General features: G+C 34.9%; 6 protein-coding genes across 7 annotated transcripts; 2 read left to right on the forward strand and 4 right to left on the reverse strand.

Moving 5' to 3' along the window:
• Positions 1–259: 259 nt before the first annotated feature.
• Positions 260–2,453, reverse strand: LOC140960351 (GDSL esterase/lipase At5g55050-like). The gene is made up of 5 exons (XM_073418598.1): positions 2,164–2,453; positions 1,900–2,042; positions 1,098–1,319; positions 740–1,001; positions 260–668 (listed from the first exon to the last, which is right to left on the reverse strand). Exons 1-5 carry the CDS (start codon positions 2,423–2,425, stop codon positions 451–453), a joined length of 1,107 nt encoding a protein of 368 aa, XP_073274699.1. The 5' UTR covers positions 2,426–2,453; the 3' UTR covers positions 260–450.
• A 5,298-nt stretch (positions 2,454–7,751) lies between these two features.
• LOC140958218 (protein NLP5-like) lies at positions 7,752–11,682 on the forward strand. Of its 2 annotated transcripts, none has more exons than XM_073415591.1 (5): positions 7,752–8,057; positions 8,504–9,375; positions 9,528–9,578; positions 9,674–10,463; positions 10,563–11,682. In XM_073415591.1, exons 2-5 carry the CDS (start codon positions 8,548–8,550, stop codon positions 11,330–11,332), a joined length of 2,439 nt encoding a protein of 812 aa, XP_073271692.1. In that variant the 5' UTR covers positions 7,752–8,057; positions 8,504–8,547; the 3' UTR covers positions 11,333–11,682. The 2 variants fall into 2 exon arrangements, with proteins under 2 accessions (XP_073271692.1, XP_073271693.1); XM_073415592.1 differs by having other exon boundaries at positions 7,753–8,057; positions 8,656–9,375.
• A 578-nt stretch (positions 11,683–12,260) lies between these two features.
• On the reverse strand, positions 12,261–13,669 carry LOC140958219 (protein EXORDIUM-like 5). Its single transcript, XM_073415593.1, has one exon. The coding sequence runs from the start codon at positions 13,585–13,587 to the stop codon at positions 12,535–12,537; it is 1,053 nt and encodes a 350-aa protein (XP_073271694.1). The 5' UTR covers positions 13,588–13,669; the 3' UTR covers positions 12,261–12,534.
• A 2,245-nt stretch (positions 13,670–15,914) lies between these two features.
• Positions 15,915–17,641, forward strand: LOC140959060 (protein NDH-DEPENDENT CYCLIC ELECTRON FLOW 5). The gene is made up of 3 exons (XM_073416788.1): positions 15,915–16,554; positions 16,763–17,254; positions 17,353–17,641. The coding sequence occupies exons 1-3, from the start codon at positions 16,048–16,050 to the stop codon at positions 17,545–17,547; spliced, it is 1,194 nt and encodes a 397-aa protein (XP_073272889.1). The 5' UTR covers positions 15,915–16,047; the 3' UTR covers positions 17,548–17,641.
• Positions 17,642–17,992: 351 nt separating this feature from the next.
• LOC140959061 (uncharacterized) lies at positions 17,993–21,142 on the reverse strand. Its single transcript, XM_073416789.1, has 6 exons — positions 20,796–21,142; positions 20,524–20,577; positions 19,944–20,017; positions 19,107–19,224; positions 18,963–19,021; positions 17,993–18,401 (listed from the first exon to the last, which is right to left on the reverse strand). The coding sequence occupies exons 1-6, from the start codon at positions 20,928–20,930 to the stop codon at positions 18,323–18,325; spliced, it is 519 nt and encodes a 172-aa protein (XP_073272890.1). The 5' UTR covers positions 20,931–21,142; the 3' UTR covers positions 17,993–18,322.
• A 1,013-nt stretch (positions 21,143–22,155) lies between these two features.
• On the reverse strand, positions 22,156–22,956 carry LOC140958780 (VQ motif-containing protein 31-like). Its single transcript, XM_073416347.1, has 2 exons — positions 22,906–22,956; positions 22,156–22,752 (listed from the first exon to the last, which is right to left on the reverse strand). Exons 1-2 carry the CDS (start codon positions 22,954–22,956, stop codon positions 22,156–22,158), a joined length of 648 nt encoding a protein of 215 aa, XP_073272448.1.
• Between the last annotated feature and the right edge of the window lie 618 nt (positions 22,957–23,574).

Consider the following 23,574-nt stretch of genomic DNA (forward strand, 5'->3'; position numbering starts at 1 on the left):
TAGTAATTGTTTTTGTTTTTATAGCAGAAAATTTAGTCAATATTTTTGTTGACTAAAGAATATACACGTGTTTTTGATCATTTTGTTGTTGTGATTTTATTATAATTTTTACACACATTTCTCTATCATTTCTTGATTTTTTTTCAATTTATCTATAAATTTAACTATCTCAGTAAATCTGATTCAATAATACGCCTAATAAAATAATATATATTTTTTCACATAAAAAATATCAAACACAAAATTTAATATGGCGAATACTAGTATCTTTTATTTATTAATGATAATTAAATGACCACATAAACATGTTATCGTATACTTATTTCTTATGATCTTGGGCTAGCTGTTACAAAAACTCAGGAAACGCAGGTCTAATGTACGATTCAATGATTGGGAGTGAAAAATCAGAATTTTTTTCCATGTGAGACAATCGATCGTCGCTAATTGTTGTTAGCTAGCCAGTTGAGCAAAATTAATTGGCGACACGTAATAGGTAGGGCCGCTGTAGAGTGTTTCAGCCGCGAGATTAGAAGCTTTATTTGTGGGGTGGAACAAATCCCAGAACAAATACTTGCGCCGATCCGGGCAAAGAGAAGCTGTCCAGTTACAAATGCCATTCGCATTCAAATATCCCGATCCACAGCACGCTGAATCCACATGGTCAAATCCTGCAACAATGGTACTTGTTAATAAAGTCACACCATCTGTGTGCCAGCTGCATAAACAAATCATGGCTTACCAAAGGCTCGTGCATTGGTTATGACATCAATAGTCATTCTGAACGCGTTTCCGAGCGAGTACTTCAATCCTGGAAGCCCTGTGCTTAAGTTTCCCAGAAGGGTATCCAGGGCTGAGTGGAAATCGAGGGCAAGGTCGTTCATGGGTTCGAAACAGCCGTCCACTCCATTAACGATTTTCTGAAGTCGTCTTTGGGATGGACAGCAACCCACTGGTGGAATGCTTATGATTCCGAATTTTCGTGCTCCAAGGTTGTATAGTGTCTGGTATGAAACACGTATACAAAATTAAGTAGCTCGTAAGTAAGATAATAAGCTTGAAAGCAATATATAAAAACCGAAAAAAGATCTTTTAATTACTGTAATATGATCTGAATAAGCACAGATGAGAATGCTAATGAACTTGTCTCGTGGCATAGTTGAATTGGCCACGAAATAGCCAAAAATGTCGTTGCTTCCTGTGCTGATGAAGAATAAGGATTTAGAGAGCAATGTATCCGTTGCATCGGAGCCTATTAGAGCAGTGAGATTATCTCGGACTGTGGAAAATTGAGCGATCTGCTCTGATAGTGGAATGACTGTCTGTTGACAACGTAAGGCAAAATGAGTTAATTATTACTGCATGCAGATCCATTTAATTATTTTTATTTCGAATATGTTAAAATTCTATGTAAAATAAACTGAATTGAAAGTCTTTTTTCCCTCGTGTTTAGTATATTCTATGAAAATCTACGACAAACAAAGGGGGGAAAGAAATATTTATGTTTTAATATTTCATTTTTTTTTAAGAATTCTTTTTTTTTTAGTTTTATGATCGATATATTTACACACAAAAATTGTATGCGTCTCAGACATATCAATGGACAGATTTCAGGTATTAATTTAGAAACACAAATATAACCTCTTTAAATATTTTAGAGTCACGCTAGATATATATTTAGATTGACATACAAGATAAAAATTTTCATTTTCATGAAGGGATAATAGAAAATAAAAAAATAAAAGAAATTTAATTGAATTCATGAGTAATTTTATAATTTTTCATATAACATATATAATTACGAGTGTAACCTTAAGATTCAGAATTTTTTTTTATAATATATATGAAATATATTGTCTTAAATTTTTTTATATATAGTATTAGTTGGTGAAGAAGGCTTACAAGATTTGAGCCCGTGATATCAAGAAGGCCGGCACCACCCGAGGCAAAGTTTACGCCTTTGAAAAGATGCTTTTTGAAACGGGGTCCCAGGGTAAGAAGCGACAAAAATGGCGCCGGGCTTCTCTTCAGCCCGAATTTCTTGCCTGACGGGCCAAACAATATTCCTTGAGTTACATGTATGTGTGTCTATATATATATAATATATATATATATAAATATGTGTGTGTGTGTGTGTGTGTGTTAGCATGTTGAAAGTGTACTGACCGAGATAATCGGCGCTGTTGAAACCATTACTGAACCGTCCGGTAGGCCTTGAATTTGGGAAGTCGATGCCGTTATATGGGAAGTTTGCTATGGCCTTACTATGAGGCAAGTAAGAATTAGTACCAACATCCGCCGTGGAATCTCCTAGAATGAAAATCGGTGGCGGCATCCCGTCTGCAGGTGGTGAAAACAGGGTGGCATACGTACCCAAGACCATCGACAAGAATAGGCAAACAAGTGTAGGGATGCGTATATTGGCCATGAAAAATCAGTACAGTATTCTGCTCTTTTCAATGTGGCTTAGTGTCAAGTTTGTAATGACAATTCTGTCTGAATTATTTGGGGTTTAAATAAGTAAGATTTGTATGTCCTTTTCTACCAACGTTAATCGATGAGAACAATATATAACAACAAGCTCAATTCCTAGTATGCATATTTTAGTAGATAAATAAATAAACAGGTGTTAAGAAAACTCAGTCGTCCAGTTTAACTCGACTTCAAATTATTTTAATTCATCACCATTTTTTTACTCCAAAATTCTAAACTAAAAAAAAATATTTTAAGAAAATTCTACTATTCTCCTTGCAATGACATGAATTTACTGATGTATTAACATATTGAATTCACGTTTATAATAATCTATAAAACTAGTTTAGTTTAATATATTCAATAACTAATTTAGTCATTTTACGTTTGTAGCTTTCTATAATTATGGAATATTTTTCTAAAATAATACATATAAGGGTATACGAATCCAACCTACCGAATCATTAATAACATTATTTTTTTGAATTCATAAAAAAATTAATCATTTACAGAAAAATAATTTACATAATTGGAGAAATGGATGACATGTGATGTGTTAGTTGTCCAACATCGGTTGGATAAAATACCTGAGAGTTTTATATATGGACTTGGACAATTCTCCCCTCTTGAGCTAACTTTTGAGGTTGAGTTAGGTACAAGTTTCAATCTTAAGATGCTAATTTCAAATACATTTTGTAATATAATTTATAACTCGATCTCATTGTTAATGTAGCATTGACGTGTTAGAATTTGGTTGGGATGGATTTCCCTGTTATCTATCATAAATTAAAATTTTTATTTTCTATTGATACCATAAATTAAGAATCAAATATTTGGAATATGCTATGCTTTAAATACGTTATTTTATTGGTAAAATCGTAAGTAACGTTGGCGGCATAGTAGATGCTTTGTTTTGATACCAACTACGTTGCCCTACAACGTAATAATGTAACCGCTGACCTGGCTCGCATGATGACACAAAGTAAATCATGTCTTTTTTGTTAAATTTCTTACATGTACGTTGGAAACAACTTCGATAAAAAGATAATAATAATTTAAACTTTAAAAGATGAACTGTATTTAGCTGATGATTTCACCACAACTTGCCGTTGGACGCGTGAAATATATATATATATTTTTTAAGGATGCGTTTGGTTGATGTGATTAAATAAAGATAGATAAATAATCACATACTTATCTAATGTTTGGTTAAAATTTTAAGATATATTAATAATCATTTTGACGGGGTTTAAGACTTAATTTTATGATTAATTATTTGATTATTAATCTAACAAATCAAGTGGGATAAGTTATCAACACACCACAATTTATATTTTTATCCTCTTATCTCTCATGAAAATAAATACTTATTAAATTCTAATTTATTGTGTTTAATGATTACCATAATATTTTCAAATATATTTCTAATAAATATATTTAAATTAATTTTAATAAATGTAAATTATAATTATAAATATTTTAAGTATCTATCCAATTATTTTAAGAATATATATTTAATTAGCATTTGGGGCATTTTGGTCATTACAATAAAATTTACAAAATTAATCAATCATTTTAAAATCATACCAAACACCATGTTATTTATCCCAATATACTATTAATCCATATTTCTCATTTTTTAACCACTTTAATTATTAATCATTTACTTATTCTATCACACGTACGAAACGGGCCTAAAAGATTAACTGTATTTAGCTAATAATTTCACGACAACATCCCGTTGGATGTGAAATTATATATAAATTTTTATGAATATTATTTTTTTTTTTTTTGGAAATTCTAATCAGTAAGTTTTTTATTTTGATCTTTCACACCACAAATGTCATTTTTTAATAAAAATTATAATGTGATATTACATTCGTCAACGTCGTATTTTTGTCAAATAAAAAAGATGAAAACTATAAAAATAACATAATAAAATAGAAATTTAATAATATCAAAATCGTAAAAACAATACATATACGACTTAAATATAGTTTTCTTTGTTTATATTTCATGTTAGATTTTAAAAATATTATTGATTTTTATATTAGAATGAATTTTAAACAATAGAATGAATTTTAAACAATAGTTGGAAGCAAAGTTTGGTGTGTGGATATCCAACTCTTGTTACGTCCTAAAAATTTTAACAATCTCGACGAAAAGACGTGTAAATCATAATTGGGATAGAGAAAAGTGCAGCTAAATTTAAAAAGAATATGAATAAAATTATGGAAATAGAATTGAAATTTATAGGCTTGTATTTGAAGTGCAAAGTAATAGCATCTCTGTCAATTAATAAAGGACGACTTGTTTTTAAATCTTCAACATCATACTCAAATGTGTATTCAGTCCATGAAAACTTTCTTCAAAGTTCTCGTGCAATAAATATGGGCCCATAATTATTTTTGAATGAAAAACGATACAAAATATTGAAAATCTAAAACATATATATGGTATTGCAAAACAAATTGGTTTGAATATGATACAAAAAAAATAGAATTTTGGGTATAAAATTAAAACATTATATTAATATCAATATTCACTACGCTTGTTTGAGTGCTCATATCATATATTAGTGTCCGATCTAAAAGAGTTTACACTGAAATATCACATATTTAACATTTTATCCCAATTTTTATATGAAAATAAAATGTGTCATTAATACCAAAATTTATTATGCATGTTTTATTATTCAAAAATCATATATTAGTGCAAGATCTTGAACATTTAGTACTCAAATATCATACATTAATATCAAATTTTCAAGATTTTGTATCGAATTTTCATCCGAAAAAAACATGTCATCAATATCAAAATTTGTTATACATATTAGGATATTCAAAAAACATATTTTGTTATAAAATATTATATATTTGTTCTAAATTTTTAATGTTTTGCACGAAATTTTATCCGAAAAAACATATGTGGGACCTATGGAATGCGAAACACTTTTTGGGCTAGTTAGAGACCGCGAGAAAATAATCGAACTAATAGAGACTGAACACACATTTAACTATTAAAATGCGAATTTATTGATTATTTATTCATGAATCAAACTTGTTACTAATTTTATTTTATTATTACTTTTTTAAAAAATTATTTGATAGAAGGAGTACTCTTTTTTTTTTTTAAAAAAAAAANACCTCAGTACTTGTCATTAACGTTTAAAAAAAAAATATTCATTACAATACTCTTATTTTCAAATCCAGCAACTTCTAGTGATATATCTACCAAATTGATTATTATTATTATTATTATTGAATGGTCCATATTTAGCGAAAAATTAAATATGTCATATATCTTCAGGAAAAAAAAAACATCTGGCATATTTTTTAAAAAAATATCCCATTGGCTGGCGAACCTCAGTACTTGTCATTAACGTTAGACAGATCACAACCAAAATCTAAATTATTGTGCTTTGACTTTTTTCCCCGATCCAAGGAATTTAGGAATTATCATGCCCAAATATAACATTTTAATTGTATTTCAAAACTATATTTAAACAGGTAGGAAAAAATTATTATCAAAATCAAAATGAAAAACTTATTTACGAATAATCTATTTTGTATATATTGGATATGATGGGGTGACATAAAACCTCTATAAATAAACAAACAAGAGCTGTGTGTTCAAATAATTGATTAACCACTAAGTTCCCTATCAAAATCGGAAATTTTAAATTTTTTTAAAATTCTATATAATTATGATGAAAATATCATATGACACTTGTTAATTAATAAAATAATTAAACAAAAAATTCTCGTGAGACCATCTCATTAGTTAATTTTGTGAGACGGATCTCCGATCCGACCTAATTTATGAAAAAAATATTATTTTTTATGTCCAAACTATTATTTTTCACGGTGAATATAGATCAGATTAACCCGTCTCACAGATACAAATATCGAGAGACCTACTCAAATATTTAGTCAAATTAGTGACACCCTCTTATTTCCTTTAACTACAATAATTAAATAGCATATTTCGACACAAATTTGGCTCATACAACACTCCATTGAGAAAAAAAACAATAATTACCAATTTTTTTTAATATTTAGGATCGAAACTGAAATTTATGAATATAGATAATCATCCAAATCATATAAAAAACAATAATACCCCAGTGACAATTTTCCCAAACTACTTGAGAGTTCCTAATCTACTCACGCCGTAAGGTTTTTATATGCATATATCAGACGCTATTTAATTCTGCAATTTGTCGCTTGCCTGTTGCCTCACACGTACACGAGTGATGGAATACGGTAGATGAAAGGATAACAATTGACTTGTTGGGCTGTACATGGGCCACATTAATGCCTACTCGAGCCCACTTAGGGTACTAGCCCATTCCTCCCACTAATTATTTATTCTTTATTCATAGATCAATAAATTAATGTTTATTGATTAACCAAATCAAGCATTAATTAATATTTCCGGGCATGGGGCGGCTGCTGCTTTTGCAGGAGCACAGGTCATTAATTAGTATAATTGGAATCATTTGTCAGACGAATGCGTTAAAACACACACAAAAGTAGCGATTGTTAATTAATCAAATATTTAATGAGTTTTTGTTTTGTCGGACAGAGGGGCAGATTTTAGATAGATGGTACGCGGCGTGTCGAAGATGATTTTGAATATTAGCCATACCCCTCCGCTTGTCTGATGGCCATTTTCCCTCATGTCTTCCGTATAATAATAAATTTTTTCAAATAAAATAAAATAAAATAAAATATCTAATTTAGATTGTTATATAATTATAGTTAAAATTTTTTATGGTATAACAATCTCAAATGTCTGCATATATATACATAATAATAATAAAAAGAAATATTTTTCATGAGTTTTATAAAATAATAATAATAATAATAATAATAATAATAATAATAAAAAGCATTTTAACTTTGTGATGCCCATGGATGAGCCCATCAAGATCCGACTCATATCTAGAGCCCACAGGTGAAGGGCCCATGACAAGCCCAGACATTCTCCTATAAATATCAGGTTTGAGCGTACGGTTATTTCATTCACTATATTGTTTTCAGCAGCACCCTTAGCTGTTCTCCCCATATATCCTCAGTCTCTCACTTGAGCGTCGGAGGGGCTACGCCGGACCCCCTTCTAACGATCTTATTCGTGATTTCAGGCTCAAGATAATTTTGAACCTGCGTCTGGACTAATAACACTTACACGAAACATACCCTAAAATTTTCAATGAGTATCACTTTGATTAAGATTTAAGCAACTGGAGTTGAAAGAGTCAGCATGTACACTTACGTGGGGGTTTAGTTTGCTGAGAATCTTCAACAATTGATGTCATACATTGCTTATTAATTAATTATCCGAAACTTTTTGTACGAACGTCACACAAAAAGATTCATAGAATCGCAGAAGAGAAGTGATAGATTTTCTTCGTACTCTGTAACTCTGCAGAAACGGAACGGATCTTAATCGCAGAGATGGGAGAAGAATAAATTGGAGCTGATTGTGATTGTGAGAGGGACCAGCGATGAAGCTGATATCTTTTTTACTGTTTTGGATAATAGTACGTACGAATTGGCGGCTTACTAGAAGTTTCCTTGCTCGAGGTGAGTTTGTTTTCAATTTGATTTCATATCATGCATCCCTTTTATGTTTTCTTGATTTCTGGCTTAGTTATCAACAAACCCATTTACCTTCTTGAGGAGTTCGTTACATCTTTTCTTGTTCGTCAGTTGTATGATAAAATGTCTGGTCGGAATATTGGGATGGTGTTCTGGATTTTGATTAGAGAATAGGTCAATATGAAGCCAAATAAATATACATACATCTTCCCTTTTTATGTGCTCTAAAAACTATTAAGGGACGCCTTTTTGTCCTTGTTGGGTCTCTTGCTTTGCGTTTATGCTTACTGCTTTAAGAGTAAGACTTTACAGTTTATCGACTTTCTTGGTGAATTATTTACTGTTGGGTGGAGGTAGATGTTGAATCTGTGGCTGCATATGTGTATGGGGATCAGTTTTTTTTTTTTTTAAATTTTAATTGGATGGTCTAGGTTAATTTGGAGGATAGAGTGCGCATTATTATATATCAATAATCATGGAAGATGGTGATTATTCCACCTTGGATTTCGACCTGATGGATCAAATCTTGATCGATGGATTCTGGTTAGAGACTGAAACTTATGATGGATCAAACCTTTGGCAGCCTATTTCAAATCATCATTTAACTTCTCCTCCATTGCATGAAAACATCAATAGTTTGAATACAAATAGTCCACATCAGGATAAAGATTTCTCGAAAGAAAGTATGGGAAAATCGAACTTCTTCGGCGAGTCTTCTTTTAATCATCCCCCTCTAATGGAAGATGATCTTTCTGCTAGCGGTCAAGCTCGAAACAACGTATCCACTGCTTTAAATCACCATTCGAATCTCCTGGTTGGGCCAGACAGAAATAAATCTGTGAAGAAGAGATTTGACCAGGCTGTTGAACACCTGAAAGACTGTGTAAGAGAGAGAGCTGTGCTAATTCAGATATGGATCCCCATAAAGAAAGAAGGCAAGCAAGTGCTTATAACTAACAATCAACCATTTTCACTGGATCCAAACTGCAAAAACCTTGCAGAATACAGGGATGTGTCAAAAAATTATCAGTTTTCAGCAGATGTGGAATCAGGAGGATTTTTTGGGTTGCCTGGTCGGGTTTTCTTGAAGAAATTGCCAGAATGGACTCCAGATGTTCGGTTCTTCAAACGGGAGGAGTATCCACGTGTTAATCATGCATACCATTATGATGTTAGAGGATCACTTGCACTTCCTGTTTTTGAACCAAGAAGTGGCCGTTGCTTGGGGGTGGTTGAAATTGTTACAATGACTCAGAAAGTGAATTATCGTCCTGAACTTGAAAACATTTGCAAAGCTCTACAGGTATCATCTTGTTCTTCACTATAGTTTTTTTCTGAAGTTTTCCATGTTAGTGTTGCTCGGATATATGGTTCCCTATTTCCTGAATAAGTTTTCATGGCCCGTTTAACGATTTTCAACTAGAGTCTCTTCTTGAACTGGATTTTCTGTTGCAGGCCGTTGACTTGAAGAGCTTCGATATTCCGAGTCCTTCTCCAAATATTACAGTATGAATGAAACCTTTTCAACTCAACCTTTCAAACCTTTTATCATTTGAATTATTGATGTAGTTTAATAATTAGAAATCTAATTTTCATCACAGGGTCGCAATGAATCTTATCAATCTACGCTGATAGAAATCCGGAATGTTTTAAAGCATGTGTGCACAATGCATAACCTGCCTTTGGCACAGACATGGGCGCTCTGTACTCAACAAGGCAGACACGGGTGCTGCCTTTCTGAAGAGAATTATGCGCATTGCGTTTCAACCATAGATTCAGCCTGCTATGTGGCTGATCCGCAAGTATCTGGATTCCATGAGGCGTGTTCTGAACATCATTTACTCAAAGGTGAAGGTGTTTCTGGGAAAGCATTCTTGACTAATGAGCCATGTTATTCTGAGGATGTAACAGCTTTTAGCAAGGGAGATTATCCTCTGTCACATTATGCGAGGGTGTTCAACTTATCTGCTGCTGTTGCAATACGAGTCAGAAGTACACACTTGGAAACTGCTGATTTTGTTCTGGAGTTCTTCTTCCCTATAAATTGCAAAGCTGGGGAAGATCAGCGGGTGATGCTCGAGTCAGTGTTGTCTGTTGTACAACAAACTTGCCAGAGCTTGCGGGTTCTCATGGATCAAGATTTGGTCCAAGAAATTCTGAATAAAGAAATATGCAGCACTTCAGCAGGTAGATTACAAGAGGAGAAGAGTCTTTCTGAACCCAAAGAGTGTTCCAGGGGTAGCAAAAATTTCGTCCCTTTTCGTGGAAACCTCTCCGTTGGTGCTAAAAGAAGTGAAAAGAGGCAGATCAAGACCGAGAAGACTGTTAGCTTGGAAGTACTTAGGCAATATTTTGCTGGGAGTCTAAAAGATGCTGCCAAAGACATTGGGGGTATGATAATAACACATTTGCTTCATTGTATTTCTTGCATATATGATTCTTTCCAGCTCACAAGAAATTTTTCGTGTTTCATTTATTTGCATATTGCAGTTTGCCCAACAACTCTGAAACGGATATGCAGACAGCATGGGATCATTCGGTGGCCTTCAAGAAAGATAAAAAAGGTGGGCCATTCATTGAGGAAGCTTCAGCTTGTTATGGATTCAGTACAAGGGACCGAGGGTTCGATGAAACTCACTTCTTTCTACAATAATTTCCCAGAATTCATTTCTCCTCCAAATATACCCCTAAAGAGACCACTTATGACGTCAACTGTGAGCTCTCATGTGCAACAGGTGAACGGGCAAAGAGAAGGCTGCCTCTTAATCCCTGCAACCACAGACTCAATGCCAGCTGCTTCTCCGGGCAGTCACAATTCCATTTCAAGCCGCTGTTTCTCTCTAAAGAGAGCAACTAGTGATGCAAAATTGCTCGACTTGGCCCAAGAGAAGACCAAACTTCTGGTTCGTTCGAATAGCCAAAACATTTTCATCAACAATCATGCTACGGCTGACACTCCACTCATGCCACTGAATCTCAACAACGAAAATGAGATGGTTCATTACAAAGTGAAAGCGTCTTTCAGGGAAGAAAACATCCGATTCAGCCTGCATCATCAGTCGAGTTTCAAGGACTTGAAACAAGAAGTTTTAAGGCGTTTTGATGTCCATGATATCAGTAAAGTTGACATCAAGTACCTGGATGATGACGCAGAATGGGTGCTTTTGACATGTGACTCTGATCTCGATGAATGCTTGGATATACATAGATCCTCTAAGATCCGCGTGATAAAAATTGCCGTCGTCAATAAGAGCTTATGATCAGTTTTGGAATTTAATTTGGTAGTATGAAATAGTGGACTATACCAGCTGGGAAGAAGGGTGCTGTTTCCTTTGGAAGAGAGAACCATCAACTATCTTTGGTGAAACTTGAGCTAACTGAACTCCTCGACTAATTCAGATCATGTGCCAAAATGACATTATAGTTAGACATACAGTTAGTGACATGATTCCTGTATGTATTATTTTAGGATCCAATTTCTCGGTTGGAATAACGTAGAGATGTAAAACGAGTCTGAGTCGATTTGTAAATGAGTCATTTTATCATTAAGTTTGAGATTCTGTATCATTGTTGTAAAGCTCGTAAATTGGTTTGTTGTTACTGCTGTTAATTTCTCCGTAGCCTGATATATTTTTCATGTCAAAAAATATATGATTAATATTTTTATTCAATCTTTTTTTTTTAAAATAATAATCTGATCTCTCATTTATTATCTTTAACTTTGAGGGAACCGAGTTGAATTTGGTAGTGCTTCAGCATTGACCCAATGACCAAGGAGGAGAGAAGGCCCCACCACTACCACCGAAAGTCTGCAATCGCACTAGCCTTGGGCCTTTATATTTTTATATATATTATTAAATTAGGTTATATTTTTTGCTCGAAATTAAAAATTGAAGCTTCGTACGGGAATACTGTGCATGCATCTCTAGTCAACCCTAACAAGTAGGTGTTGATGTATCCTACGCTTAATTTAGTATAATTTTTTAAAACCAATTATTATTTATTATAAATAATATAATTGGGTGAGGTTTTTTGATCGACGTTTTGACTTCGGACAATGTAATAATAGTCTTGCTGATTCTTGAAAACATTAGTGATACTTGCATGATTTGGTGGTCCATTATATATCCATGATAATATCAATTTATGAACGTGACAATATTTTAGAAATCTTCTAAAAAAACACTCTTCAAAGCAAAATATTATTATCTAAAAAAATTATATAATATAATAGTAGTCCAACAAATACTATAAATAAAAAATAATTGTAGCCAATACTATAATCTAAATTAATCTAATTATTCTACAACAAAGTATATGGTAACATACCAAGAAGTAAAACCCATGCATCAATCACCGTCACCGTGACGCACTAATCGAAAAATTGGTTCTTCCACAGCCACGCCGCTGCTCCGCCTCCTCCGAAGGCTCCGGTTGATACCCCAAGACATGGAGGAATCAATCAATCGAGGGCATTGGGACCTGCACAAGCTTTGAGAATTGGACTCCAAATCCACTGCACCAAGAATTTCCTCCGCCGCCGCCCATTCATATTGTAGCTCCTCCCTCCTCCATCCCTCATCACCTGTCCTATGTACCCTCCGCCGCCACCAGTTCCATACAACCCTTCACATAGATCTCCAATCTCCGTCGGAGCCGTCGGATCCTCACCGGCGTACCACGCGTTCACTAGCGGGTTCGACGATAGCTCCGCCAGCTCGTGTCCGATGACGCTAATCATCCCATCAACTCCTACGTCTCCGTTTGGAGGATTCAACGGCGTAGCACCTCCACCGGACATGTACGACGGAATAGCGAAGGGGTAAGCACAGACCTCCGGGCATTGCTTCTCGGAGTTACCCACCCAAGCGTACGGCAATGTGTAACCAACCATCGACGCGAATGTGAAGTAGTGGAACCCGCAGACGGCCCGGCAGAAATCTTGCACTGTCACATCCACGGAGGTGAGGACGAGATAGATGCCGTTCTTGTGGTCGACGGGGAAGGGTTTGGACTTGACTGCGGAGGCAATAACTTGCTGGATGGAGAGACGTGTCAGATGAGTCCCGAGGGAGTATTTCGTATCCGAATACTCACCGGCAATCAGAATAGATCGCGAAATGTTGGCCCCCGTCTGGTCCGCGTAGAGGGAGGCCGTGCGCCACCACTCCGAGACGGAGGGGGAAGGGGCGGCCCGGTGGTTGAAGGTGGATATTGAGAGCAGAAAATCCTTGATAATGAGCTGCTGGGATGCGGCCCACTTCCCGTACCAAATGAGGTAGATATTGATTGGAGAAGACAAGACCGGACCCATGTGGTACCGCAGATTAACGAGATCCGACGAGCCCTCGTATCTCTTCGACGCCGAGAAGGATCTGGGAGGAAGCTGAGGATTGGAAGTCACCTTGTAATCAGTACTGGTGTGCTTCTTATGGTTGGCGGGTTGAACTGTTAAAGGGAAAAACAGTAAGAAACCAAAAAATGCAAGAACGACGGTTGTTTGAAGAGCGGCCATGGCACGGCGGCGGAGGTGGTGGTGGTGGTGGAGTTGTTACGTTTGGTTTGTGTGGAATGGGCGGTTGATTATAAAGAGAAGAGCGAGTGACTGAGCATTGAGAGGGTGTGGGCCGCAGGGAAAAATGGGCTGTAAACAGCTGCTATTGCCTTTGCCTTTTAGCTACTCTTCGCTTTCCTCCAATACCCTCTATGACATGGATAACACGACCGATACACAAATTCAAAAAACATATATATTTTCTCAATTTTTTATTTAAAAATATAATTTTCAACATGGGAAACTAGAAAAAACTATTTACACATTTTTTTTTAATTTTGACTATGTTGTCGGCATGCATTTTTTCGCGTGACATATCTACGTGGTTCCGATATTATGCTGAGTTGACACTGACACATTAACATTTCTAATATAAAATGGTTAAAACGGATAGAAATAAAATTAAAATTGAAATTGGACAATATATATAACTAAAATTAAAAAAAAAACTCAAAATTATAATATATGAGTGATGAGATTTTAAAAGTTTTTGGGGTTGTAAAATGATAGTTCGATAATATTATAATAGTAAGCATCAATTCGGAAAAAAGATTTTGTTTTCGTAATCGTATGACATAAAGTAAAATAAGAATAGTTGAATTAAAGAATTGACTGTTAATTCAAATGCTAAAAGACAAAAGAGAAACAAAGACAAAAGATGCGTGAGCTGCCAAGTTGAATGTCTAAATTGAGCTGCCACGAAAATCCAACCACTTAAAAAATTAATATATATTATATTATTAATTATCAAGAAATCTAAAAATATATATATTTCTGAGTAATTTATTTGGAAATATTGCAGATATTGTAATTTGCCCGGATAGGTATCCTGGTAATGTGGGTATTTTTGGAAAAACAAAAATGAAAGGATTCAGAAAATAGAGTATGTATCTTGTGAGACGGCCTCACAAATATTTATTTGTGAGACGAGTCAACTCTATCGATATTCACAATAAAAATTAATAATTTTAGCATAAAAAGTAATACTTTTTCATGGATAACCCAAATAAGAAATCCGTCTCACAAAATACGACCCGTGAGACCGTCTCACACAAGTTTTTGCCTAGAAAATATATGATAGAAGAATACACTAGTTAAATAGCAAATACCAAAAGAAAGACCCATTCTTTCACATAAATCAAGAATGTTAATCCATAATTTTGAAATTTACAGAATCTAAAATTGTCCAAATATGCATATTTTTAATTTTTAAAAAATAAAATAAATGAGTTATGTGTATAAAATTTAAGATGGTCCCAGCTCAAATAAAAATATAGGTAAATTGAATTACATACACGTGTGTACTTTGTACTACGAGTGAGGTTGAAGAAGTGGAGCATAATTATTCAACAAATTGAAAATGGTGGGGTTAGTTTGGGTTATCATCATTTTTAACAAATACATTTTTTTTATGGGTTTTCATAATCTAAAAATTAAAATATGGTAAAAATATTTACACATTTATATATATAATAATACAAATCTAAAAATATTGAATTTTTTCCCCCTAAAAAAAAGAATTTGGATTTGACAAATTCTCGAGTGACTATCAATGCTGGCTGGGAATTTGGTGATATGTGGATGGATAGGTGGTCCAATACAAAGGAGGACTGAGTGGGCTGAGGCTGGCAACAGCTGCCTGCCTGCCTGCCTGCCTATTCTTAATCATTATTAAATTAATCAAACAAACAGAGTGGGTGGGATTCAATGAGTTAATGTGTGTCTATCTATGTACATGAAGTTTCTTTTGAAATTAAATTTTAGGGGTCTTTTAGCAACAGAAAACTTAGTTTTTGTAATTTTAAGTTTTTTTTAATGAAAAATCATAGAATGGATTTACATATATAATATTTAAAAAATACAAAGGTTTAGATATGTACCGAAATGGAACAAAAATCGGGCTAAGAATTTTTCAGGTGGTAAGAAAATTGATTTGAATGGGTGCCTATAGCTCACAAAACCTAGATATTTAGCTTGGATTTCAACTTACACGAACCGGACAATAGAAGATATTAAACCGGATGAGCTGGAAATGAAACAATGGGCCCGGTTCTGGCCTGAATTTATTTTTCTTTTTGTGAATTATTTTATCGGAAATATTTCTTACAAGAGGTGGACCACTATGGACCTGATCATTCGATCCTTGCCTGTCATTATAACACTTTTTGAAGCCCATCAAATTTAGATATACTCAAAATGTTGGAAAAAAAATATGGGTATATAAAATTTCTGAAAAGCATATGCAATAGGGGATAAAAAAAAAAAAAAAAAATCCCAAAATGGTTTTTATTTAGGATCAACCAGAAAACATATCCGCCTTATCCAATATCCATCAACAAGGCTTCATAATCTGGCTACGTTGCAGACATAAATCCCTTCCATTTTCTTCATTCTTGCAAACATATCACCCGAACCAAATTCATGGCCATTAGTTACAGGACTTGCCTCTCCTTTCTAAACTCCATTTCTATACCCGTCACAAAACCCGAAATCAAAAGCGTTTCATTACACTCTTACAATGACAACAAACGGGGTTTTGCATTGCAAGCAGTGGCAATCAGTACCGGTTATCAACAAACAGATGTGGGCTACCTTGAAACTAAGTTTGGTTCGCAGGAAGGGGTCAGCTTTTCGAGCATTGGCGATGAGGGCTGCGTGATGAGGATGCGTCTTAAGAACGGAAGCTCGGCCAGCTTGATGCTGCCGAGTGGTTTAATCACTTCATTCAAGGCTGCCATGTGGCATGGTGGTTCATTGGAGTTACTGCATACCTCGGTCTCCGCCTCAGATAATGGCGACGGCGACGAGGTGTCTGTTCGAGGAGGATTATCATTGGACTTAAGCTGTGAGGATGATGCAGGTGTTTCTTGGTCTCCAAATGCTTGGAATTTGAATCAAGTAAAAGGAACTCCTCGAGATTCAATTCAGGTTTGTGTTAAATTATGAAACTGCTGTCGGTCCTCTGATTTGCATGCACATCTTTGGATATTATAATTATAATTCCCAGCTCCAGCCTCCAGGCTTACTTTTCTTGGCCTCATGGCATACTTAAGAGTGAAATTATTGTCAACAAATAAATGACGAGCTCGAATTCTTGGAACAAGTGGTTTATTAATTAATTGAAAAGTGAATGCAGGTAGAATTAGTAAGCAATAACACCTTAGAAGAAGGCGGTGAAGTTGAAGTAAAGCATATTATAACTCTTGGAGAAGAATTTTTAAACTCAGAAATTCTAGCCTCGAACTCGAGCAATTCTTCGTCCCTTCAGTTGATGGGCTCGATCATTAGCCATCTAGCACTGAGCACCCCGGAAGCAACTTATGCAATAGGACTACAAAGATCAGATTTTGTAATTAGACCTCCACTGTTGTCGGGTTTCAGCCTAATCCCTCCCGAATTTATAAAAAGAGACGGGAGTAAAGATACCAGCAACAACTCGGGCTTGCGTAAACTATTCCCCAATTGGGTTGCCAAAAATCAGGATGGTGATGTAGAAAGCATGACGAGAAACTCAAAAGACGAGTTGGATGACTCGGTACAAGAAGAAGAAGATGACTACAAGCATTTGGCCACGAAAATTAGTCGGATTTACACCAATACACCTCGAAATTTCACCATTATTGATCGGGTAAGTGAAGATTGTTTACCCTTCTGCAGGCTTAATAAAATGTACTCATATTTATTAATGTTAATACTCATTTGACACGGTATGTATGTTTTGAACAGGGTAGAAGGAATTCAGTGACGTTAGAAAGATATGGGTTCAAGGAAGTCTATGTTTTCAGCCCAGGATCAGGCCACGAATTATACGGCAAGTATTCATATGTCTGCATAGGCAATTCTGCTCTTCTTGAACCGATAATATTGAAAGCTGGAAGTGAATGGCGTGGAGGGCTAAGTTTATCGAATCCAAATTCCTAGAAACAAGTTACAATACGTACAAATCTTGTACTAATCTATGCACCGACTCAACATTGACTCTATTATAGTTCTCTAAAAATTTATGTTCTCAGTCTATTTCATGAAATGTTAAATGCTGTATCACCTGTATAAATATGGAGAGGGTCCGCGGATAAAAGTTTCTATTACATTTTTCTTTTATTGAAATCAGAGCTATAACGAGTAAAAAAAAATTGTATAGTGGTGTTTTTCAAACAATTATTAACTCGTGTAACATAGAACTGCGTAATTAACAGCAGTAACTTTCGATACACACACAAACACACATGGTTCAAAAATTGAATCAAGTATGCAACTATAAAACCAGACAATAAGACTATTGTTTTGCGGGATTAAAGATTTGAATTTTACAGTTTTAATACCACAGGTGCTCTGGCCCCAAAGAAATATGCTCAAAATATCAAAATGCAGGACAACAATCACATACGATTAAGCAAACACCTCATCCCATCCAGGGAACTGCAAAAATACATCTTACACATGATCACTGAGGGAAAAGATGATAGTTGCTATTTCGAGCAGAATGCTAAGAAGCAGAAAATCAGCTCAAAACAGAAAAGGATCGGTAGTCGCAAATCATATTTATCATTCTTGCCAAGAGTCATCGATGTAACCAGAATTTACTTGCCTCACCCAGATTGCAACTCAAGAAATTCATTTTCATTTTCATTCACAGGCTCTCCACTACAAAATAGCTGCTGCTACCTGTGAGAGCATTCTGCCAGAGTATTGAACACTAAAATTCTGTGTCAAAGCATTGGACCATGATCTTTGACACCATGGACCTTGCAAACGGAATGTAACTTAAGCTATACCTGCAAACGACAGAAGAGACCTGGTTTAGATATTACTTACTAGAACTAAATATTCAGATAGGTTGACCAGCAAATGCTAAGAGGTGTAGAGTAAAGAAAAAGTGTAACAAATAGAAATATACAAGAAGACATCAACGAATTCAAGCAACAAAGACAGGAAATTTGCCATGCTATCCTGCAAGGGATAAAGTGTTAAATACATTGACCGTTATCTACTATTCCACGAGAATCTGGAGGTTGAGCGGTTTTACTTCCCACTGCGACAACTTACTTGACTCAACCTCCAGTTAGATAGTTGTTCATATATTTACAATTATAAATTATCGATGCTTCCCAAGTCTATCAACTAAATCAAACTCTTACGCCTGAAGTCCTGGCGACATGGTAAACATAAAAAAATTATTAATATACAATAATAAAGAGAGTGGCTAACAACTGCATATTTGATTATTTCATGAAAGCAGGAGAACTAAAAAGAAAGATGTGATCATAATTGATGCAATGAAAAGGAAATTCTCTAGCTGAATTGGTATATAATCAATATAATCAAGAAAACCATACCAGATAAGAGCTCCAAACTCCAACACGATTCCAAGAAATGTCAACATCTTGTTCCGAACCTAACCCAAGATAGGAAAATTTTGATATGAGAAAACATACAGCGAGGAATATCAAAGATCAAAGCATCAAGAGAAAATCACTCACGTATACAGCACAAAAAAGAGCAATTATAATGCTAGCAATATATATCGCTGTAGCATATATGCGGACTGGGTCAAGCATCATTGTCACTTGGCGTTTGGGGCCAATAAGAAATGCTGTGCTGCCACAAAGAGACCACCCGAGTTAGAAGATGAAGTTCCAAATATTCTAGATTAATGGGACTTTCAGAAAATAGAGAAGAAAGAGAAAGATAATAGGAAATCTTAAAAATGGAAGCAGATAGTGAGAGTAAAAACAATAAGGCATACGCAACAGCTTTACTAAGCGAGCTCAAATTGTGAGTTCAGTGTAGATTGCCTTAAAAATTCGGTACATTCCAAATGAAGTTATTACTGCGATGCAGTCACTGGTTGACTATAAGTCCAAAGGCCATGAAGTGACAGACGAGCAAGGATGAATGGTATGATAGGAAATAAACCAAAGCAGAACCAGAAAAATCATTAGAAGTAATTAAAATGAAATATTCTTAAGGCACTATGATCGATAGACAGCATACAACGAACATGAAAAAAACATAAGACTTCATAACTCAAGACCATTTATTTCTAGACAAAACTAGAACTTCAATAATTCTACCATCAAATACAGAAACTAAATTGAAGTCCATCATTCTATAGAGGACGAAAAAAAATCTGTAACTTCCAAGGGATGTTTACTAATTACTTGAATAAGTGAAATAAGTTTTAATAAATACAACCAAAACCAATGGCATTGTAAGCTCACATTCAACACATCAATCCTCGTACGCTGTTATTTTCCTGCTTTATATCATAAAAATGTGAGAACAATGATAATAGTACATATAATTCAGTGACGAACCTTCCAAGAGCAAGCAAATTGCCGAAGGAGAACGTTATTCCAAACTTGATGGGTTTGAAAAAAACAAGCATGGACTGTAAAACGGAAAGTAGAAGCACGTATGTATCAGTAAACCTAATTCTTGAATACACATCATTACCCATGTGAAGAATTTAAATATGATTCGCTACAAGATAACTTTTTTGTTAACCTATACACAATTCCCTCCTACAAATTAAACTTTCATTATTCTGGTTAATGTTAATCTAAAACAGAAAGTACAATCCTTGAATCTCTGAAATTGTATAAGTGGAGAGTACCTTGTATTTCATAAAAATTGGGGGCACTATAATCCTTACGTAATGGCCATCCTATCCAACTTTCAGCACTAAGATACGTTTCCAGATTGGATGATTATCATAAGAGATTCCCTATCATAAAATTCTCGTTCTTGAAAATCCACACTTTCCAAACCCAGAAAACAGACGGAATCCTAGGATTCTAGGATTCCTTCTTGAGGCAAATACTTTTAGTTCATTCCAAATCAGGAAGAAAATCAACAGAACATCGTCAAACTTTAAGGTATATGACAAAAATGTACCAAGATCGTGCAAGTTATACCAGCAGCCAAGCAAATTGCGAATCCATACAGCCTCTGCGGAAAAAAGTGAAGGCGTCAAAAAAATAAAACAGGAACTCTAGGCCGCTGAAAATAACATCATTCTTAGTTACAGTCTGCAAACCTATATTTCATCGATCTGAAGCCCTAACATAGCAAACGAATAGTACAATCAAATGCCGTCAAATTGCGAGAGCAAGATTATGCTTATTCTTAGAATAAAAGCAGACGACTTTTATTACATGCACTTTTACCTGCTTGGTGGATAAAGTGCAGTTGCGATTGAAATCATCAAAGAATGACGATTCATGCTGCAACTGTTCTTCATCTTCAACATCCATTCCGACTAGCATTTTCATCTTCTCAAATGCCTGGTTCATCTTCTCCATATTTTTAACACTTTTTAACAAAATTTTTGGGCGAATCGGTGAATCTCAAGTCCCAAAAATTTCTTCTAGCGAGTAACTCTTCTATGGATTCTCTCACTTACTAATTTCGGTAGATCTGAAACTCGAATTTACCTAAATACTTGACATGATATTGGCTTGCATTGAAGGCATCATCTTTGGCAGGAAACTCGATCGAATAACTACATTTTCGCCCCTAAATATTTCATATTAACATTGGCCCCAGAATTTTTTTAACTTTTCACAAACAGGCCCATTTTATGAGATTTTTGTGTATTTGATAATTGATAATTACATATCTACTTGATATTTGACCATAAAACATGATCTCTTCATCTTGTGTTACTGTTACCATAAGGGGTGTTCAAAAACACAATTCAACCAATTTAAACTAAATTACATGATTTGAATTGGTTTTTTAGGTGATCATAAAATGGATCATTATTTTAAAATTATCCAAACCAAAAGATTAATTTGGTTCATGATTTAAATAAAAAGTTCCGAACAAAATAGATTATTAATATAATTGTACATAAAACTCATGTGAGACGGTTTCAATAATCAATTTTGTGGGACGGATCTTCGACCCGACCAAACTCATAAAAAAATATTATTTTTTATGTTAAAATATTACAATTTGTTATAGTTATAGATCGCAACCCACTGTGAGAACGTTTTATAAGATAATAATATAATTTTATACATTCAACAAATTAAATTTAATCCCTATATCTTAATTAATCATTGAGGAATAATTAAGGATATAAAGCCCAAAATGAACCCATTAATTTCAAAGCCCATAAAAATTCTATAAATAGCCATTTCCCTCATTTTAGGAGGGTTGCTCATTTTCTACTGTCCAAGCTTGGGAGGGTTTTCGTCGATCGGCATTCTTAACGTTTTGTTTATGACGCAGGTGATCACGATTCATTACAATTCATATTTAGGGTTTGCATGAGTGGCGACGGCACATCCGGACACTACATCTAACATTCAATCAAATCCTTTTAATTTGCTCACCTTTTTCTTGAACATGGCTCCGATCCGCCACTGCAACATATGAAAAAGATAATCAAGTAAATGAATATGCTCCTGCACAGAATTAATCTTCATGCATGGATTACGAAAAAAATATAGAAAACAAGGTAACATTAATTTCTAAGGAAACTAATTAGCATATGTTCTTTGAACGAGCTTTTAGGTTGAGCTAATCCAAGTTCATGATCTTAACAATCGCCGCAGTAGTCGGAGAAGTTAAAGGAAACAGGGTAAGCAACTTTGGTTGTGCCGAAACCGTGCTTGCACCATTATCCTCAATATCAAGCCTTGGTTTAGAGCGTGGTGAACGGTGCAAATTGGATCTCTTTTCCTTTGTGGCTTTCTCCTCTAATGATTGATCTCCATCAGCCTCTGACACTCGTTTGTTCGAGCCGCTTGGATGCGAGTACGGGGCCACTGGGTGGTTGCAGCTTCTTATTGGGCTCACCTGCAACATACTCGACGGGCTCGGTGACTGGAACTGAGGATTATACACAGCAGGCAGCAGCTGGTAAACCTTGAAGCTTGTGGCAGGTCTCGCGATTTCAATATATCGAGCATTTAATTTTCGCCTTTCGTGGAGCTCTGCGGTCGGTTTCTTGGGTGCCTTAACTGCAGCTACTGGCTGAGCAGTCTCATTTACAGGTGGGCCTGTTAGGCGCTGGACAAGATCTCGGAAACAGGTCGAATCCGCCTGAACGAACGTGGTCGCGCCTTTGGAACCACCATTACCAGCTGGGCTTTCAGTACCAGTACTCCCGAGTAACTTGTGTAAGAAAATAGTGACCCGTAAAATAAACGTGTTGAAAATTTGTACACGACAGCCTCAAATTTTGAAAATTGAGATGCGTATACAAATTTGATTTGAATCTCGAGCTCCCAAAACACTCGGTGATGGTTTGAGTGTGCCTATAAATACCGAAGGCATTGAGGTCCCTAAACACACAATCTCATACAGCAAATACACCATCTAAAGGAGTGTTGGAGTGTTTAGAAGGCTTCAATCTAAAGGAAATCAGAAAGCTTCAACAAATTTTCAATGGCCGGAGGTAATTCTCGATTCGCTTCCGCATATTATTTATCATGTTTATATACGTAAAAACATGATTTTGATAAAAATCGCTAATATTTGGTATCAGAGCAGTGATATCTCAACCTTGAAAATTTTGTTTTCATTTTCTGAAAATTCGATATCGGGAAAGTTTTACGTAAAAAATTTGAAGTTGAAAATCAGATAAAATTATATTAAGAAACTTACCTGAGAATTGTGTTCTTGGTTGCACCTTGAAATTCTTCCTTGAAATCTTAAATAATGGAGAATTTTTTCGGGAGGAAAATATTTTGAAGAAGGTGCTACTGGTTTTCTGAAAATTGGAGAGGTTGTAGACGAAGAGATATACAATGAATTGCCTTCAATTTTCAAACAATTAATACCAACAAAACATTTCACGTGAATCTGCCTTCTCATTAAAGTCTCTGCAAAGTTTTATTATTATTATAATTTTAATAATAATATTATTATTAATTAATGTCGTGGGACCCACACCAATTATCAAATTGGTAGACATGGTCGTTGTTTTTTTTTTTT

The sequence above is a fragment of the Primulina huaijiensis genome, chromosome 15 (genome assembly GCF_012295235.1).
Source record: "Primulina huaijiensis isolate GDHJ02 chromosome 15, ASM1229523v2, whole genome shotgun sequence".
NCBI classification, from domain to species: domain Eukaryota; kingdom Viridiplantae; phylum Streptophyta; class Magnoliopsida; order Lamiales; family Gesneriaceae; genus Primulina; species Primulina huaijiensis.

Coding starts and splice junctions, on each gene's coding strand:
- LOC140958780 (XM_073416347.1), bottom strand. CDS start 22,956: ATGGTGTATTTGCTGTATGAGATTGTGTGTTTAGGGACCTCAATGCCT. Junction 22,753..22,905: donor TAGGGACCTCAATGCCTTCG/GTATTTATAGGC, acceptor TTCTTACACAAG/TTACTCGGGAGTACTGGTAC.
- LOC140960351 (XM_073418598.1), bottom strand. CDS start 2,425: ATGGCCAATATACGCATCCCTACACTTGTTTGCCTATTCTTGTCGATG. Junction 2,043..2,163: donor CAACAGCGCCGATTATCTCG/GTCAGTACACTT, acceptor TTGGCCCGTCAG/GCAAGAAATTCGGGCTGAAG. Junction 1,002..1,097: donor CTTATTCAGATCATATTACA/GTAATTAAAAGA, acceptor GTTTCATACCAG/ACACTATACAACCTTGGAGC.
- LOC140958219 (XM_073415593.1), bottom strand. CDS start 13,587: ATGGCCGCTCTTCAAACAACCGTCGTTCTTGCATTTTTTGGTTTCTTA.
- LOC140958218 (XM_073415591.1), top strand. CDS start 8,548: ATGGAAGATGGTGATTATTCCACCTTGGATTTCGACCTGATGGATCAA. Junction 9,376..9,527: donor ACATTTGCAAAGCTCTACAG/GTATCATCTTGT, acceptor TTTCTGTTGCAG/GCCGTTGACTTGAAGAGCTT. Junction 10,464..10,562: donor TGCTGCCAAAGACATTGGGG/GTATGATAATAA, acceptor TGCATATTGCAG/TTTGCCCAACAACTCTGAAA.
- LOC140959061 (XM_073416789.1), bottom strand. CDS start 20,930: ATGGAGAAGATGAACCAGGCATTTGAGAAGATGAAAATGCTAGTCGGA. Junction 20,578..20,795: donor GCACTTTATCCACCAAGCAG/GTAAAAGTGCAT, acceptor TTTTTTCCGCAG/AGGCTGTATGGATTCGCAAT. Junction 19,225..19,943: donor AATTTGCTTGCTCTTGGAAG/GTTCGTCACTGA, acceptor TCTTTGTGGCAG/CACAGCATTTCTTATTGGCC.
- LOC140959060 (XM_073416788.1), top strand. CDS start 16,048: ATGGCCATTAGTTACAGGACTTGCCTCTCCTTTCTAAACTCCATTTCT. Junction 16,555..16,762: donor CTCCTCGAGATTCAATTCAG/GTTTGTGTTAAA, acceptor AAGTGAATGCAG/GTAGAATTAGTAAGCAATAA. Junction 17,255..17,352: donor ATTTCACCATTATTGATCGG/GTAAGTGAAGAT, acceptor TGTTTTGAACAG/GGTAGAAGGAATTCAGTGAC.